Source organism: Schistocerca gregaria, chromosome 8 (genome assembly GCF_023897955.1).
Source record: "Schistocerca gregaria isolate iqSchGreg1 chromosome 8, iqSchGreg1.2, whole genome shotgun sequence".
Taxonomy (NCBI): Eukaryota; Metazoa; Arthropoda; class Insecta; order Orthoptera; family Acrididae; genus Schistocerca; species Schistocerca gregaria.
In genome coordinates this window covers 145,669,537-145,688,766 of record NC_064927.1, presented here as the reverse complement: position 1 = coordinate 145,688,766, position 19,230 = coordinate 145,669,537, and the positions used below count along the sequence as shown (strand labels likewise).

The 19,230-nt window shown below is 42.0% G+C and overlaps 1 protein-coding gene across 1 annotated transcript in view; it reads left to right on the top strand.

The window, feature by feature from the left end:
- LOC126284201 (glycoprotein-N-acetylgalactosamine 3-beta-galactosyltransferase 1-like) overlaps positions 1-13,949 on the top strand; it is a 162,469-nt gene extending 148,520 nt beyond the window's left edge. Inside the window, exon 7 of the mRNA XM_049982961.1 lies at positions 12,985-13,949. Within this exon, the coding sequence (XP_049838918.1) occupies positions 12,985-13,116 (132 nt within the window). The 3' untranslated portion in view covers positions 13,117-13,949. The remainder of the gene's footprint in view (positions 1-12,984) is intronic.
- Positions 13,950-19,230: the final 5,281 nt, after the last annotated feature.

Sequence of the window (19,230 nt, the reverse complement as noted above, 5' to 3'; positions counted from 1 at the left end):
TGTTGATCTTTATTCCAATTTTCTGTACAGGTTCCAGAACTCTCGGATCCGAGGTGGTGCAAAATGTTTTTTGACGTGTGTATTTTGTTGCATTAGTTACTGTTAAAAATAGAATTTAACATGTCATTTATTTAAAAACTAAGTTCTAACACTTGATATAACTGCACAAGTTAGTAACTTCATAAGTAGCAGTGCAACAGTGATTGATAATTTATTTATAAATTCAGTTGTATTTTTTAAAATGGATGTGAGCTCTCTAAAGCAGTTTGCCAATGATGATCAAATGGCAGCAATAAAGTATCCCCACTCATCAGATTTACCTAGAAAAGAACTAGAAAATTTCACAGAATCATTCAAAGAGAATTTACAGAATGAACGAGGGCAAGAAGTTTACTAAGAGAAAACAGTAGATGAGAAATTTAATTTTTTACTACAGATGTTCCTACAACACTGTGAACCAAGTTTTCCTTTACAGCTGGTCAGGGACACTTACATTTGTGAGCCAAGTGGAAGGCTAACATCAGAGTATACTATGCCAGAAAGTGAGAGCTTTATATAGTGCAGAGGACTCGCTATAATCAAGAATTACAGTGCAAACTTCTTCAGCATGTCATAAAAGGAAAGTCTGCCTCCATAGCTGAGGCATCAGTGCAGCTGACTGCCATGCAGAGGACCTGGTTTTGATTCACAATGCTGCCAGGGATTTTTCCTTTTTTGGAGTCGAATTGAGAAGCTACCTATCTCAGAAACAGTGGCTCCTGGCCACACGCACCTCCATACTGCATTTCATGACACCAGTGACAGTCAGTCAGTCCCATTGGGGCCTGTGGGATGGAGAGTAATCTCGTCAAAAAAGCAATACATAAAGCACAAAAATTCAAAATACCTAGAACACAGCAAAGGCAATTTGCAGCATTGTTAGGTGTAAAATAATAACCTTTGTAAGATAAATAATATTAAACTCACTGATGACACCAAAAGACACAGATGATGTTAAATTCAAATAATTGGCCATAAATATAATTAATTTTCCCCAGTAGTAGTTGTAGCTGAAAACACATAGACCATCAAAAATGGATCAATTAGCCTTAGTGAGTCAGGCATTGCATATTCCACAAGTGGACATTTGATTTGCCAAATAACTGTAAAACAGGTCATGAAATCATTAGGTTGCTAACAAGTTGGCTATGATGGTGTTTCAACCAAAGAATGAAATTTTTCTGCAGACTTGGTAGTACTCGATTTGAGTTACCTCTGTAAGCAATCAATGAGTCAAAGTGTATTTCCTGAAAGGCTTAACTATGTGATAGTGACAGCCATTTATAAAAGTGACCTCTAATTATAGATCCATCACCCCCCTTTACTCATTTTCAAATTTACAATAGACTATGTAACCACTGTTCTGAAAATAAACTTTTAGCAACAGCTCAGTTTGGCTTTTAGAAAGATTTCTCATTGAGAAAGAATATGTGAGCTCACAAGTTCACTTCTGCTAAAACTAAGCAAGATCAGTTGCCTTTTTGTGTTCTCTCCAAGGCCTTCTGTTTCATAAATCATAAAATTTTACTAGGGAAATGAAAATGGTATAGTGTTAGAGCCATTTCCCTCACATGGACAGTGTCTTATCTTGACAATAGAAACTAGAGCGTCACATTAATGAACAATGTGACAACAATATGACTAAATTCAAACCGAGCAAAACACTAAATATGACATCCCCCGATGTTCAGTGCTTGACTCACTCCTATTGTTCATCAACATACCATTTTTACCTGAGTGTAAGATGAAGGTTTTTTCCAAAATTCATTATTCAAAAACTACATGGTCATCTTACATTTGCAGATTAAATAATGTATGCTGAGGTCAATCTTCTTACATTGTATAATAGATTAATATAGGGGTCATTTTACATTTACAGGTGAAGTTTTGGCTTTGAGGTCACACACAGATTAATTTTGAATAATTTGGAAGGGCTAGATGGGGAACGATTACATCACCTTGGCTGAGAACTAGAACAAGTGTGGGAAGGAGAGTGGTGAGGAGGCAGCAAATTTCATTGTCATAAACTGCCTGTTTGCTTCTGTCTCGAGCTTTTTGGTCGACGTTCGTCTGATGATTTTACTGACTATTGCCAGCATGAGTGGTTGGAGACTATATGCACCTGGTGCACCAATGTCTGAGGGCTTCTCCACGATCATTTCTGGTGCGGTTCTCCTCTTGCTACCTGCGACATTCGCTTGCTGTAATATGGGAAGCCAGGATCCATTTACCTTAAGGCATTCTTCTTTCTTGTTGAAGCTATTCCCAGGTTTGTGTATTTCTACAGCTTCTCTGAACAAGTGGGTGTGATAGTGTTTCTCTACAACCAGAACTTCTGCGTCAGTGAATTTTATTACATGGTCAGTTTCACTTAGCGCGTGCTCCGCCACAGCCGATTTCTCCACCTGCCACAACCTGCAGTGTGGCTTATGTTCTTTGATCCTGGTGTTGATTGATCGTCCAGTTATTCCAACTTAAACTTTTCTGCACGTGCATGGCAAGCCATATATTCCCGACATTGCAAGTGCGTCCATTTTATCCTTTGCCGATCTAAGACAATCTTTGAATTTCCTTGTCAGTTTGAAAATTGTCTTTATGCCATGTTTGTGCAATATATGGCCAATTCTGTCCATCACTCTGGGAATGTATGGCAGAAAGGTCATACCCAACATTTCTTTTTCTGTCATTTGGTGCAAGTTTTAGTTTCTTCAGATTCTCAATGAAATGTCCTGAGTCCTTTATGTATGTGTTGGTATTGCCCACATGCGGCTGGAGCAGACAAGCAAACTGTTTTGACATCAGTGAGCCAGGAGCACTAACAATTGGTCTTAGTGGATCGTTGTTCTTATGGATCATTGGTAATCCATACAGCCGAGGTGGTGGGGCTTCTGTGTTGCACAGATTTCTCTGTATGTCTGCTGGCAGAGAAGACACCTTGATTAATCGGTTTGTATTCCATGCAATAAACTGCGTCGGATCTGTGCTTAGTTTTGGGTACATCATTGGATCTAATAGGTCTCAGATCTTTTGCTCATAATCTTTGGTCTTCATTATGACAGTCTCATTTCCCACATCTAAATGATTAATGGAAAATCTCATATAAAGATGTGAAACAAATACTAACAAAGAGATAGAGGGCCTGGCCAGTACTTACCTTAGCCGATAGATACACAAAAAACAGAACCGAAAATTTACGTTCCTAGCTTTCAGAACTAATGTTCCTTCATCAGGGAGGAGAGAGGGGAAAGAAAGGGAAGAAGGGAAAGTGGATTCAGTTACTCACAACCCAGGTTATGAAGCAACAGGAGAAGGAAAACAGGGAGGGTAGCAAGGATGGAGGCATGGTTGTCAGAGGGAAGCCAAAGATATTCTACTGTAAGTACTGTGCCAGCTTCAAACCAAAGAGGATGCATACAGAAGTAAAGAGGTATATAGTATAAAGATAAACACAACTAAAGATAAACACAACTATGTAGGATGAAAAGATGCGTGAATGGCTAAAGAGGAAAGGGAAAGAGGAGAAGACTGAAAAGTAAATGGGAGTGAGGGGTGTTTAACGTAGGTTCAGTCCAGGGGGATGGCGGGATGAAATGATGTGCTGGAGTGCAAGTTCCCATCTCCGCAGTTCAGAGGGACTGGTGTTGGGTGGGAGAAGCCAAATGGCACATACGGTGTAGCAGGTTCCTAGGTCCCTAGAATTATGCTGGAGGGCATGCTCTGCTACTGGGTATTGGACATCTCCTAGGCGGACAGTTCGTCTGTGTCCGGTCATGCGCTCAGCCAGTTTAGTTGTTGTCATACCAATGTAAAAGGCTGTGCGGTGCAGGCATGTCAGCTGATAAATGACATGTGTAGTTTCACACATGGCCCTGCCTTGAATTGTGTATGTTTTACCAGTAGCGGGGCTGGAGTAGGTGGTTGTGGGGGGATGCATGGGGCAGGTTTTGCAGTGGGGTCGGTTACAGGGGTAGGAACCGCTAGGTAGAGAAGGTAGTCTGGAAATATTGTAGGGTTTAACAAGGATGTTACGGAGGTTAGGGGGACGACGAAAGGCAACTCTGGGTGGTGTGGAGAGAATTTTGTCAAGGGATGATCTCATTTCAGGGGTTGACTTGAGAAAGTCATATCCCTGGCAGAGTAATTTGTTGATGGATTCGAGGCCAGGATGATATTGGGTGACAAGGGGGATACTTCTGTGTGGTCTGAGAGTAGGAATATTGTTGTTGGATGGGGAGGAATGTATTGCTCGGGAGATCTGTTTGTGGACAAGGTCTGCAGGATAGTTGCGGGAGAGGAAAGCACTGGTCTGGTTATTGGTGTTATTGTTGAAGGATTCGTCACTGGAGCAGATACATTTGCCACAAATACCTAGGCTGTAGGGAAGGGAGCGTTTGATGTAGAATGGATGGCAGCTATCAAAGTGAAGGTACTGTTGTTTGTTTGTGGGTTTGATATGGACAGAGATGTGGATGTGAGCTTCAACAAGATGAAGGTCAACATCCAGGAAGGTGGTTTGGGTTTTGGAGAGGGACCAGGTGAAATTCAGATTTGAAAAGGAGTTGAGTTTATGGAGGAAATTAAGGAGTCTTTCTTCACCATGAGTCCAGACCACAAAGATGTCATCTATAAACCTATACCAGACCACAGGGAAGCAGCTGTTGGGTCTTCAGGAAAGCCTCCTCCATGTGGCCCATGAAGAAGTTGGCATAGGACGGAGCCATCCTGGTTCCCATGGCTGTTCCCCTGATTTGTTTGTAGGTCTGGCCTTCAAAAGTGAAGTAATTATGGGTGAGGATGAAGTTGGTAAGTGTGGTAAGGAACGAGGTTTTTGGAAGATCTTCGGGTGGGCGTTGGGAGAGGTAGTGCTCAAGGTCAGAGAGACCATGGGTATGTGGGATGTTAGTGTAAAGGGATGTAGCATCTATGGTGACAAGAAAGGTTTCAGGTGGGAGAGGAGTGGGAATGGATTTGAGGTGTTCTAGGAAGTGGTTTGTGTCTTTGATGTAGGATGGGAGTCTGCGGGTGATAGGTTGGAGGTGTTGGTCGACCAGAGCTGAGATACGTTCTGTTGGGCCTTTGAAGCCTGCTACAATGCGACGTCTAGGATGGTTCTCTTTGTGGATTTTGGGTAATAGGTAGAAGGTAGGGGTACGTGGCTGAGATGGAGTCAGTAAGTCTATGCAAGTCATTGTGAGATCTTGTGAGGGACCTTGGATTTTTAGGATTTTCTGCAGCTCAGTCTGGATGGAGGGAATGGGATCCTGGGTAACAGCTTTGTAGGTTGAGGTGTCGGAGAGTTGACGCAGTCCTTCTGCTACATACTCCACATGGTCAAGTACCACAGTTGTGGAGCCTTTATCCGCTGGGAGGATGACAATAGAGCAGTCTGTTTTCAGCTCCTTAATGGCATGGGATTCAGCTGGGGTGATGTTGGGGGTTGTCGGGATGTTCTTCAAGAAGGACTGGGAGGCAACACTGGATGTGAGGAATTCCTGGAATGTCTGCAAGGGATGGTTTTGGGGGAGGGGAGGAGGATCCCTTTGAGAAGGTGGTCGGAACTGTTCTAGACAGGGTTCAACACTGGGTCTAGTATTTGGGGGCTGTGTTTGGGTAGTGAAGTGATATTTCCAGTTGAGGTTCCGGGTGAATGAGAGGAGATCTTTAACCAGGGCAGTGTGGTTGAATTTAGGCGTGGGGCTAAAGGTTAAGCCTTTTGATAGAACAGATGTCTCTATAGGAGAGAGGGATCTGGATGAGAGATTTAGAACCGAATTGGGACTGGTGATATGTGGCATTTGACTGTGGTTATAGTTGAGATTTGGTCTGTGTGGGGTATGTGCTGGGATGGGGAGAATGAGTAGGGTGGCTAGGCTAGGTTTGTTGGCTATGAGGGGGGTTTGTTGAAGGTTCTGTTGTGGTTGGTGTTTGTGAGGGATAGGGAGAGGGACCCCACTTCTTAGGTGTTGCACTAGCACTGTGGATAGTTTTTTCAGGTGATGTGTGGCATGGAACTCAAGTTTACAGCTGGCTTCTAGGATGATGTTCCTGAGTGTGTTATCCAAGCAAGGGTTTGAGACATGGAGGACTTTGAAGAGAGATAGGAGCTGTTGGGAGTGGTGGTTACATGAAGTAGTGTAGAGATTCAGGACAAGTTGGGTAAGGGCTAAGGATTGAAGGTTCTGGAAGTCCAGGAGAGACTGGTGGAAGGAGGAATTGCACCCAGAGATGGGAACTTTTAAGGTAAGTCCTTTAGGGGTAATTCCAAAGGTTAGGCAGGACTGGAGGAAAAGTATGTGGGATTGCAGTTTGGCTACGGTGAATGCGTGTTTCCGAAATGAATGTAAATAATGTGGTATAGGCTTAGGGTACATAGTGGGTAACTGGTGGGTAGGGAAATTAAATAACTAAAGTTAAAATAGTAACCATAAGAAGGAATAAAACACTGAGGGAAGGACGAGAAAGAAAGAAATTGTGTTGGTAATGTTCAATACCAAAGTAAGACCACTCATTTCCCACATCGGCAGATTTTGTATCCAAAGGAAAAAACTACCTACACATCTGAACTACTATTCTGTGTATAGTACACCAAGAAAAAATTTGTATACTCATTATAATTTGAGTGCCCAAAACATTCATTAATTTTGAAACTTTAAAATAAATATTTGATTCAACAGTAATGAAAAACTTTTTCTTCACTCTTGTAGTTCTTAAGAAGCAGTTGCATTCAGCAGGATATGCGGGTTCTATCTCTGACATATGTTGCATATGGAGTTGTAACAAAGAAGTAGTAAATTTAAACAGCATGCATAATGCAGCAGTTTTTCACGCATACCAGTGTTTATGATGCCATATCTCCTGATCTATATGTCATACAATGATATAATTTCATAGGTACTTTCAATGCCTTATTTGGGTACTGTCTGCAAAATGTGTTGTGAGTTGAGTTAGCAGCAAAAAAGAAATAAATTTAATTGTCACAGACAATGTGGCAGTTTTTCACTTATCTCAGTGTTTATGATGTCATTTCTTCTGAACTATGATGTTGTTCTTACCCCCACAGCAATTGTTGCCGACATTAAAGGATATGTATACCATGTTTGGTTGAAATCAATCCATTGCTTTAGGAGATGTGAAACACAAACACATACATACATCCATTTTTATAATATGTATGGATTATATTGAGGAAATTCCATAGTTGTCAAGTATTGGTTTTTAGAATCTCTAAAGAATATATAACACTCTTTCATCTGCTCTATCATTACAATTATTTCAGGAGGGAGATTCTCAGCTTTATGATACGTAGCTTTACTTAGTTCTTTTACTGTGGAGAATATTACCTTTAAAGTTTTATTAAATAGCTTCTAAAAATTCTCCCTTTTATCATTCACGTCAGTTGCATTGTATACTTGTTCCATTTTTCATTTTATAATGTCCTATTAAATTTTTTTCAAACATAAATATATTATTCTTATTATATTTTACTTCCTACACCAATACCCATAGTAAGGGCTCCATGGTCAGATATGTGACTTTCTGACATGTTAATCTGTATATTCTCCTCTCTTATGCTTGAGAGATTGTGATCGATGCATGTCTGTTTGTCTATAGTAATTCTTGCAGGTGCTGAGTTCATGTGATTATAGTAAAAACTCTCTACTAATTTGAAACAATGTGTATAATTCATGCTATTATTTAATGAGTCTATGGTAAAGACTCTAAATCCTTGATTTTTATTTGCTGATAACTTCTACAGTAAGTGCTCTGGAAAATTAAAAAGATCCTCAATGCTGCGGGCACTCAGCACATCAATCCCTTTGACTTTTTCACATGTTATATCATTTGAATTGGCTCATAAAGAAAGGGCTTCAGTCAATTTTAGCTAGCTGTTGGGTAATAAAGAAAAACATCTTGACTTTTTACTATCATAATCGTAAAGTAAAAACTGTTAACATCAAATAGAGAATGCACATTAGAATTCCTCTGAACACATTTCATGAATTTATCATCTGTAGTTGATTATACAGTTTGTTTAAATCTTGTGGACTGATGACCTTTCTTTATGAATGAGTTTACAACTGTGTAACCACACAAAGTTTCTACACCGCCTTTATTGGTTAGAATATTATAATGTAACAAACTTCCTAGTCTCAGGATGAAGAACAGCTATGAAACTAAGATGAAATCTTCCATGTCCTCCTCTAATAATCGTCTTCATTATCATCTCCTCCTGTACAGTATGCAAAGAAGTCAGCTTCATGAAGCAGTCCTGATACTCATCTGGTATATACTTGGCCAGTTTCCTCAAATCATCAGCTTTCCTCTTTGTAATAGGTACCTTTCCTGCTGGGACACAGAGTTTATTGGCAAACATGGTGGCACTCGACTGGGGCTACCTGGTCTGAAAGTGTTTATGCTCAAGCTATCAATGACTGGCCTAGCAATGATAATGCCCTGAAAATCTGGATTATAAGACAAATGTGAAAATGATTGAGTGTTAAAGTCTTTCTTCTGGATCATTCTGCCTCTAGTCTCATCTGAAACTGCAGTCTTGGAATAAAATTGATGTCATCAGCCTTTGAAATCTAATATGTGAAGAGTCAGAATGCACTTTACAATGAACTTGTTAAGATTATTTGAACTATGAATAATCCTCTGCATTATTTTGCTCATTATGTACAAATTATCTACTTGTGTACTGAAATCTTGATCATATGGCATGAAGCTGTGCCCTCTCACTGGGAAAAACTGTTCAGTTTTTTAAAATCTTTCTGTATGAGCCCATGCCCAATAATATTTGGAATGAGCATGATTTTCATTTTGGCTCCTGCAATTATTGGAATAAATATGCAATTCTTCAGCTGTTGCAGGGACTTCATTGTTCAAATAATCCATGAGAAATAAACATACCTCACTGGGGCCCTTTTTTGCATATCCTTCATGATACATATATATTTTGGCAGTATTCTCTTTGATGTTATAAATGGTAAAAACATGGGAAATAATTTGATGCCAGTAGTATGTTTTCTGAACGGGATTTACTGTTACAGTAAAATTTTGCATTTAATCAAATGCAAATGACATGAATCTTATTTTCATTTTCATTCTTTTGAGATTCGTGCTTCAATCTGTTATAAAATTTCTTTACTCTCCACTCGTGTACTAACATTTCACCATAAGCAGTTCTTTTTACTGCCTCTCTCAAATGCAAGCTCTTTGTTTTGATTTCCAGAGGCTCACAAGTACTGCAACAGTGAACTTGAGTCTGACCAAATTTCAGGTTGAATTGTATTTTGAAATACTGATAATACAATGTGAAGCATATTTTAACTTCTGGGTTTTTCAATTTAAATATACAATATAAGTCTTTAACATTAAGGCTGTCATCAAAAGATTTAATCACAGACCCAGAATAATGGCTTTTGTACATTGGGAAACTCTCAATATGCTCTTTAACAAGCAGTAAAGTTTTTAATGGTAAATAAAACTGTTTGGGGTTCTTTTTGGAAGGGTTGAGAGCAGGATACAAGGGGTTGCTGGAGTGGAGGGCTGAGCAACAAATTGAGGATAGAATATAAAATTTAATTTATTACACAAGAAATTTGTGCAAGGTACTGGTAACAAAATGTTAACATATAACTTGTTCAATGTAAATGTACATCAGCTGATTTAACATGAATCATCAACAAGTTATCTAATATCAAACAATCTGCAAATATGAGACTTAAACCTTTCCCAAAATTTTAATGCTTGTAAAATGTTATTACAAAACACAGAAAATTACCAAATTGTTAACAGTATTTAAGCCTTACATAATGGGCACAATGGCTTACAGGAAATAATATCACAGGCATATAGCAATATCTGCCCACTACAGCACTGTCTTACACGACCTTGTGTGCCACAATGATTCACAGAACCAACTCATATAGTTAAATGGTAAATATTACCAACAATGGCACTTGCATTATAGTGTTACGTAGCACACCAATTTACCAAGACAATGCAATTAATGCCAAGTACAGTCTGGTCCAGAATAATGAGTGCCCTACCACTGATTAAACTACTCAGAATCAGTAATGAACTGTTTTACAAGGCAAGCACATTCAGTTCAGACAAGTTAACAAGACAGTGCCTCCATTTGAATTTTACCACAAAAATCCATCAATAGTCATAGGCCAGACGGTGATTCGAAAAGGATTCATAACAAGTTACTGCACTGTTGGCAGTTGGCACTAAACCCCTGGCGTGTGATAGATGTGTGGGCCAGGAACCCCATTGCAACAGGAGTGGTTAACAACAGTACCCACAGAACCCTTTCTAAAACCACACCGTGAAATGATGTCAAAGGGGTTTCCAAAACAGTTTAACACTCGACAGTAGTGAGTAAGAGAAAAGGACAAGAAAAACACACACGGCACTTACAATTAGCCTTGAATTATTCCTAGCTGTGGTTAAGATTGGATTAATTTTAATCCAACAGGTAAACAGTGGTGTCCAGTTGACTTAAACTTTACTTGACTAGTGTGACAATTTGGACATCCCTTAACTGACATAAGTTTAGTAAGAAACTGAAATGCAATTTAAAGACACTCAAGTAAGGGTATTGTGAAACACTTCATCAACAATTTAAGCAAACATGCCCACATAGGCACTCCAGTTCACACATAAATCAACCAGGGCACAAGTCAGTATTTCGACACGCGACGTGGGAACACTCACTGCTCAGCGGCGCAAGCCAGAATATGATAGAAAGAAGTCTCACTGTAACTCCACCAGATGAAGATGCACCAAACTAACAGCTCACCTTTAACAATATTATCCAAATGCCGCTAATAAGGTAATGGCCAGAATAACACCAGCCCGTAGCCACAGCGTGAGGATGGTTGAACTCGTAAACAAAACGAACGACAGTGAGTCACTGCAGCACCTCCAATTCTGCTGCTTGGCTGACCCTAATGCAACTGCCACACTCACACCGCTTGCTGACATGACTTCCGCGATCTTCCAGTGTTGCTCCGCCCAGGCAGGCTCATCTCTCTCTGCCCGAGACTCCCTTTCGGCTTCCAACATGGAATCCCAGAAGGTGCACCAACCCGCGCAACACAAAGCAAATCAAAAGAGATCAAACACACTACACTGGAACAATCAAAATGCAGGAGCACACGGCACACTTTCCTCATAATTCCTTTGGAATTCGATGAAATAGTAGAAGTTTCTGAAGTCTTCTCACTTGTTTCAAACCTATACCATACAATGAACAGAATGTTTTCAAGCATACCTCTGTTCATTTTTCAACCACCATTACATGGTATCTGAATGTGGATGTAATTGCTCGTTAACTACCTTCAACTTGTTTACAATGCTGGGCAACAGGATGACTATCAAAGAGACCTTGTAAGAGTGCATCTTGTTGATACCTGCATCCATATCAGAAACCTGCCTATAAAGCAATAATATTTCACCAGCAGACAGTTTCTGCATACATTTCTTCTTGCACCTGGGACGTAACAGAAATAAAATAGGCACAAATATAGTAAATTAACATTGTCCCCTAACCTCACTAACAAGTTTGGATAGATATACAGTATACCAGATTGGGTAAATTAACATTTTAGTATAGTCTACCTGCAGTCAGGACCAATAGTTTCTGCTGGTATAATTGTTCCTTTTGCATTGATGTACTCAAAGTCTTTGGTTCGATATTGTTTTCTCACATTCTGCTTCCAGAGTCATGGATCAGACTTTCGTCTTTCTTTTTATTCACCATTTGCACCTCATTCCTCATTCATTACTGTCACATTGTGAATATTAAACATGATAAAACATATAGTTTTACAAGTTCTGAATGACAAAAAATAATACAATACGTCAGTGTACCATAATGGTGCAGTTACACAGTCAAGTCACCTCAAAACAATGTACAACTAAGATCACAAAAAGAAACATGGATATTCACATCTATGAAGCAAGGCATAGAAAAGATTTCCATATGGTTATCAGAAAATTAAATTTAACAGAGAAAAGCCCCTATGTCAAAGGAGCTGTTTTTAATAACTTGTTACCAAATGAAGTGAAGATATTGAAAGGGGATACTTTTAAAATACGAGTCAAGCAGTGGCTTATCAAAAAATGCCCTTATAACTTGAATTTATAACAAATTAAAATTGAGTAAGAAATAATATAACAAGAGAGTAGCATGCTACTGATCAACAAACACATAGTGCGTCTAAGGGTATTTAATAAAAGTAGAGCTTCAGTCTGGACTGATGCCATTCCTTTACAAAATGCTAATGTTCCAATCATAATATTATGGTGAAGGAGAGGCAGGACTGACCTCCTTTCTTTATAGAATGATGTGACCGATATTCAAGACGTGAAATTAAAAAAAAAAAAAAAAAATGGTGACTGGTGCCTTTTCTTAATAAACCAATTCATTTTTGCTGCAGATGCCTATCCCCATAATCTTTGTGTCTTTCTATTGAACAAATTTGAGTTTGTAGTTACTTAGCCTGTATCCATATGTTAATCTTTCTTGCAACTCAGTTCACTAATTATGAAGTTATGTGGTTTTGTTTAATTTAAGTATACATCCAAAAACTTGCTTTGTTCATTAAGTACTGGACAGTATGGTAAGTTATTTTAACTCTGTTTCCTAGAGTAGCACTATCACTTGTATGGGTTAATTTGCATGGTTCTCTCTCTCTCTCTCTCTCTCTCTCTCTCTCTCTCTCTTTCTTTCTTTCTATTTTTTTTAAAAAAAGCTTTCCTATTGTCTTTCAACACCTCATTAAAAGTGTTACTGTTGTGTTCACAGAAACAGTTATCAGAGATCAAACATGTTTGATGATGAATTTTTGGAAGTGACTACTTGTTCTAACTCATTTTATTTCAGGTTGTGTAAAACTACAGTACCACTATTCTAATACATTTTTGTCCTTCTAGCCTTCTAAGTGTTGTTCAGCAGCTGCAGTGTCATTTCACTACATCTCAGCCACAGCCATGCGAGCTATGTACTATTTGATATACAGTTTAAAACTACATGAAGTGAACGAATGTGAATTGCCAGCCAGCTGACATATGAACATGATTAGCAAGACTACTTAACTGCAGTATTATGTGAGGATTGGACAGTGTGTAAAGTACATGTGAATCGTAAAGAGTATTTTGAAAGAACCAGTGGAATGTTAAATATTGAACTACTAGTGACCTGTGAAAATACTTTGACAGAAGGCTTTAAAAACTTGCTGAAATGCTGTTCATAGCAGAGTACATCTGATAAAATTAAAATTAACAATTCATGGTAAAGTGTATTAATTTTATCCATTTATTCCTCAAAGGAACGTTCAAATTATGTGTAAATACTATGAATTTGCATTGTATAAGTAACGTTTTCTGTGACTTACATTTGTGTTTTGTTCTAATTGTCTGTGTCCATATTCTTCTCTGTGGGTTTATTCACCCGTAAAGAGTCTGCTTTCATCCTGTGGGTGATTAAGAGATTCGTCTAATGTTGTTAAATCAAGTTAAGTTTATTTTCTCTTCTGAGTGCAGCTATGTAACCTTGTAACTTGAAGCCACTTAGTTTAATGCTGCACTATGCATGTCACCTATTTCCTCCATGTAATAAAAACTAGGTAAAAGCATTCAAAGCATTAGAAGCTAAATGATTACCTTGAGTGTACTTCAATATTTGAAGTGTGCCTTTAATGATGTTCATATTACTTAAAACTGGATACCTAGTATGGTATCAGATTTACTTCATATGAAACTACTGACACATTGTTAAACATAGTGTAATGCCTAAAACAAATTTTGGAATAAGTTTAAGAAAATCTGATGTCATAGAATTGTTTTGGCATACTGTATACAAAAATTTCCCGAATACACAATCAGATTTTTTCTTTTAATGTGTGCTGTGCTTGTAATCAATTCTAATGAAGTTAATTATAAAATTTTGTTTCTAGGAAGAAAATAATACTTATCCACATAAACATGCATTATGTATTGTTCTTTGTGTTCAAATGGTTCAAATGGCTCTGAGCACTGTGGGACTTAACATCTAAGGTCATCCGTCCCCTAGAACTTAGAACTACTTAAACCTAACTAACCTAAGGACATCACACACATCCATGCCCGAGGCAGGATTCAAACCTGCAACCATGCCTAGAACCACTTGGCCACACCGGCCAGCTGTTCTTTTTGTGTATCTTTGTTTTTGTCTGTGTTATAACCTTTAATCACCAATAATTGCGTGGATATTCAAACACACTCACTTAGAAACACTAGCTGGTTACATGATAACAAGTCAGTATCTCTTATTCGACTGCCGTTCCGTGACATGCGGCCGGCACCATTCGTAGCTAGGTGGCGCTCTCGCACTCAGCCGAGTTGCGGAGCGCCTCTATCGCCATTTGCGCGTACTGTTGTGGCGGCACTGTTAAATGTCGTGGCACTGTCACAACACTTTTCCCCCCTTGAAAAAAAAAACACTCACTTCCTTGGAGACATGGACATTGCAGAGACATCCATGGCCTCTTGTGAGGTCCCGAGAAGATCCCACGGAGAGACACGAGAGTATGGTCGAAAATGTCTAGGATGGAAGCTCGTGTATAAAACGTCCCACCTAGATGAGATGATGGGTGAAAACTCCGAAGCAGCATTCATGGGTGTCGTAGACCTGGGGGTGTGCTCCAGCGAGATGGGTCCCGGACAAGGCGGCGTCGCGACTGGGGCTGGTTTCGGCGTACTCGGAAGCGGTAGTGACATCGGCTGCATCAACACATGCAGTAGATCGGCAGCAGTGACAGGACTGGCTTCTCAGGCTGGTGGAGGAGAAGGAAGGGGCGGTGGCACCGGCATGGCCACCACTCGTGGGCGCATCTGGTCATAATGGCAAACAACCATGCCGTCATCCGTACGTATTTCACAAAGCCGGCGGCCGCAAAGAGCTTTGACCACTCCTGGAATCCATTTAGGGCGAGATCCATACCCTCGTGCCCACACGTTGGCGCCCACCGAGTATTTTCTCGTGCTAGGGGACACAGCACAACGCCTGACAGGGTGAAGCAGGTGCAGCAGAGTGGGCGGGTGGCGGACATGCAAGAGTTCAGCAGGGCTGCGATCACCCACAGGTGTGAAGCGATAAGAACTCAGAAATAGCAGCAGAGCGTCATCTGTGGAAAAATCACTAAGGAATTTTTTCATCTGGCTTTTGAAAGTGCGGACAAGGCGCTTGACCTCCCCATTCGATTGCGGATGGAAGGGTGGTGCTGTAACATGATGAATCCCTTGTCCAGTACAAAAACCACGGAAGGTCTGCGAAGGGAACTTAGGGCCATTGCCCGTGACGATCATGGATGGAAGACCTTCTAGCACAAAGATTTTGGACAATGTCAGCGTCGTCACCACAGTGGTGGGTGATGGACATCAAACAACAAACAGAAACTTCGAGAAGGCATCAATCAACAGTAGCCAATAAGTACCGAGGAATGGGCCAGCAAAGTCAGGGTGCATCCGTTCCCATGGCTGCGTGGGGTCAGACCACAGACAGGGCATTGTACGAGGTGCAGCCAGTTGTTGAGCACACTGACCACACGCAACAACTATGTGGGCAATGTCCGAATCAATACCAGGCCAATAAACGTGCCTGCAGGGCAGGGAATTAGTCCGAGAAATACCCCAATGGCCTTCATGCAACACTTTGAGAACATCTTTGTGAAGAGAGGCTGCCACCACGACCCATGGAGATGCGCCATCCGTGGCCAGAAGAACAACACCATCACGAACAGACAGACAAAGGCGCAAGGCATGGTAGCTGCGAAGGGGATCCGATGCCCGGCCCTTGGTCCTGTCTGGCCAACCCCGTTGAACAAAACTAATCACTTGACGCAGGACCGGGTCCCGTGCAGTAGCCGATGCGACCTGTGAACCTGTAAGTGGAAAACCCTCGACCGCACGATGTTCTTCCTCATCAATGTGGAAACAGAGTAGTTCATCACGATCGAAAACAGGGTCGGGGCCCATCGGCAATCGCGACAAAGCGTCAGCATTGGCGTGCTGGGCCATGGGGCGATAGTGAATCTCATAGAGAAAACGAGACAAGTATAAGGCCCAACGTCGCAGGCGGTGAGCTGCCTTATCTGGAAGTGACGCCGATGGGCTGAACAGAGAGACCAGTGGTTTGTGGTCGGTGATGAGGTGAAACTTAGAACCATACAAAAAAATGCTGAAATTTTTTAGATCATAAATGATAGCGAGCGCCTCCTTTTTGATTTGAGAGTAATGCCGTTGCGCATCGTTGAGGGTCTTGGAAGCATAGGCGATGGGTCGTTCCAACCAATCCTCATACCGATGGGCGGTAACAGCCCCTAGGCCATACTGTGATGTGTCAGTCGCCAGAACCAAGTGCTGAGTCGGACGGAATGTGGCAAGACTAGGCGCTGACTGCAAATGAGCTTTCAGGTAGACAAAAGCCTGCTCACACTCATTGGACGAACAGGAAAGGGATGTTTTTGCGTAACAGCTGATGCAGAGGATGAGCTGCCGTGGATGTAATGAATTTGTGATAATGAACAGTGTGTGTGTGGGTGTGTGTTTGAGGTTTACGGGCGCTAAACAGCATGGTCATCAGCGCCTAAATGCATAGAAACGAACACATGCGGTAAAGGGACGAAGACGGACACCGAACAAGGAGAACGGCTAAAAGAAACAGGCCTGACGCAGTTCCAAATGCTCACATACAGAGGCAAAACAGGAGGAGAAGAAACACACTAAAAAAGGAAAGGAAACACAAGGAAAAGAGAACAGATACCGAAGGGAAACAAGGAAGTAATCGTGACTGGCGGACCTCTTACTTAAAACCTAGGTGAACCAGTCACCCAGCAGCACATTAAAACCCTCTCCCTAAAATCCGAGGCAACAGATTGGACAGGACACAAAACCGTAAGACCTTAACCACAGTCACTGCGTCGTCTAGCAAAATAGAGGGCAAATCCGGTGGCAAAGAAACCACCGCCCTCTGGTCAGAGAATAAAAGACAGTCAAGTAAAATGTGGTGGACAGTAATCTGGACACCAAAAGCACTGCAGATTGGGGGGTCCTCCCACCGGAGTAAAAAACCATGCGTTAAGGGACTGTGCCCAATGCGGAGGCAAGTGAGGAGAACCTCATCCCGCCTGTATGACTGGTAGGACGTATGCCATGGTCGCATAGTGGCCTTTACCAGACGCAGCTTATTGTCAGAAACTGCCAGCCACTCCTCTTCCCATTGATGCATAACACGAAAACGCAAAAGGGAGGTTACAGCATGGAGGGGGACGGCACATTCAACAACATGAGGGAGGGAACAGGCATCTTTGGCTGCCACATCCACCATTTCGTTTCCCCTAATACCCACGTGCCCTGGCACCCAGCAGAAAGAAACCTCCTTCCCCTACCGTTGCAGGTGGAGTAGGGCATCATGGATGTTCTGGACGACCGTATCTGCTGGGTACAAGTGTTGCATGGTCTGAAGGGCACTCAGGGAGTCAGAACAGACGAGGAACTTAAGACTGGGAACACATCTCATCTGCTCCAATGCCCGCAAGATTGCAAACAATTCGGCATCGAGGATGGTAAATGCCGCAGGAAGCCGTGACTTGACAACTCGATCAGGGAAAACAACAGCACAACCAACAGAGTCCCCCTGTTTAGAGCCATCTGTGAATACAGGTACATGGTCCGGATGCTGGTTTAAAATATCGTAAAATAAGGAGGTAAAAACAAACCCCGGAGTGCAGTTCCTCCGGTTCTCCGACAAGTCTAGAAGGATGCAGGGCCTCTGGAGCAACCAGGGAGGCAGGCGAGTAAAACTTTGTCATTGGGGGGCCACATGCTCCACACCAAGGGACTCAAGCAAATGCTTGGCATGAATCCCAAATGGTCTTGTTGCCCTGGGACGACTGGAAAAGAGACGTTCCATAGGCGGTCGGGCAACAGTAGAGTACGCAGAGGAGGTAGGACAGGCAAGGAAATGACACACCCGTCGCACCATGAGGAGTTTCCACCGGATGGCGAGCGGCGGTTCCCCTGCCTCAGCACACAGGCTGGGGATGGGACTGGTACGGAAGGCACCAGTGGCCAGCCTGATACGCTCATGGTGTACTGCGTCAAGGATCTTCAGATACGAAGGCCTTGCTGACCCATACACGGTGCAAGCATAGTCAAGACGCGATCGGACGAAAGCCCTATAAAACTGCAGCAGACGCACCCGATCTGCTCCCCAGGACCGATGGCTCAGACACTTCAAAATATTCAGTGCCTTCAGGGCCTGCACCTTGAGGTCTTTAAGGTGAGGCAACCACGACAACTTGGAATCAAAAGTGAGGCCCAGGAACCTCACAGTGTCTCTAAAAGGAAGAACGGTGTCCCTCAGACGCAATTCAGGGGAGGTAAAAGGACGCCGAGAACGATCAAAATGAACACACACAGATTTGTCTGCAGAAAAGGTAAAACCCATCTTTGCAGTCCATGCCTCTAAGCGCTTTATCGTAAGCTGCAACTGCCGACTAGCAGTGACAAGACTGGAGGAAGAACAGAAAACAGCAAAATCGTCCACAAACAAGGAGCATTGGGCAGGACTCCGGATAGTGGACGTGATACTGTTAATAGCGACGGCAAAGAGGGTGACACTTAAAACGCTGCACTGAGGAACACCATACTCCTGCACGTACAAATCCGATAGCACATTACCAACCCGATACCGAAAGAGGCGGTGAGAAAGAAAGGACCGAATGAAGATGGGGAGACGGCCACGAAAGCCCCACTCATGGAGTTGATTGAGGATAAGGCGGCGCCAAGTAGTGTCATACGCCTTATTAATGTCAAAGAAGACCCCTAGACAATGCTGGTTACGTAGAAAGGCCTGCTGGATGGCGGCCTCAAGCAGGGTCAAGTTGTCTATAGTGGAACGGCATCTCCGAAAGCCACACTGAGATGGGCTAAGGAACTGCCTGGTCTCGAGCAGACAAACCAGGCGGCGGTTGACCACGCGTTCCAACGTCTTCCCAACACAGCTCATCAAAGCAATACTCTGATAACTACTGGGATGCGTTCGGTCCTACCCTGGTTTGAGGAGGGGAATCAAAATCGCCTCCCTTCACGAGTCATGGTACGTGCCGGATAACCATATCATATTGAAACAGTTCAGGA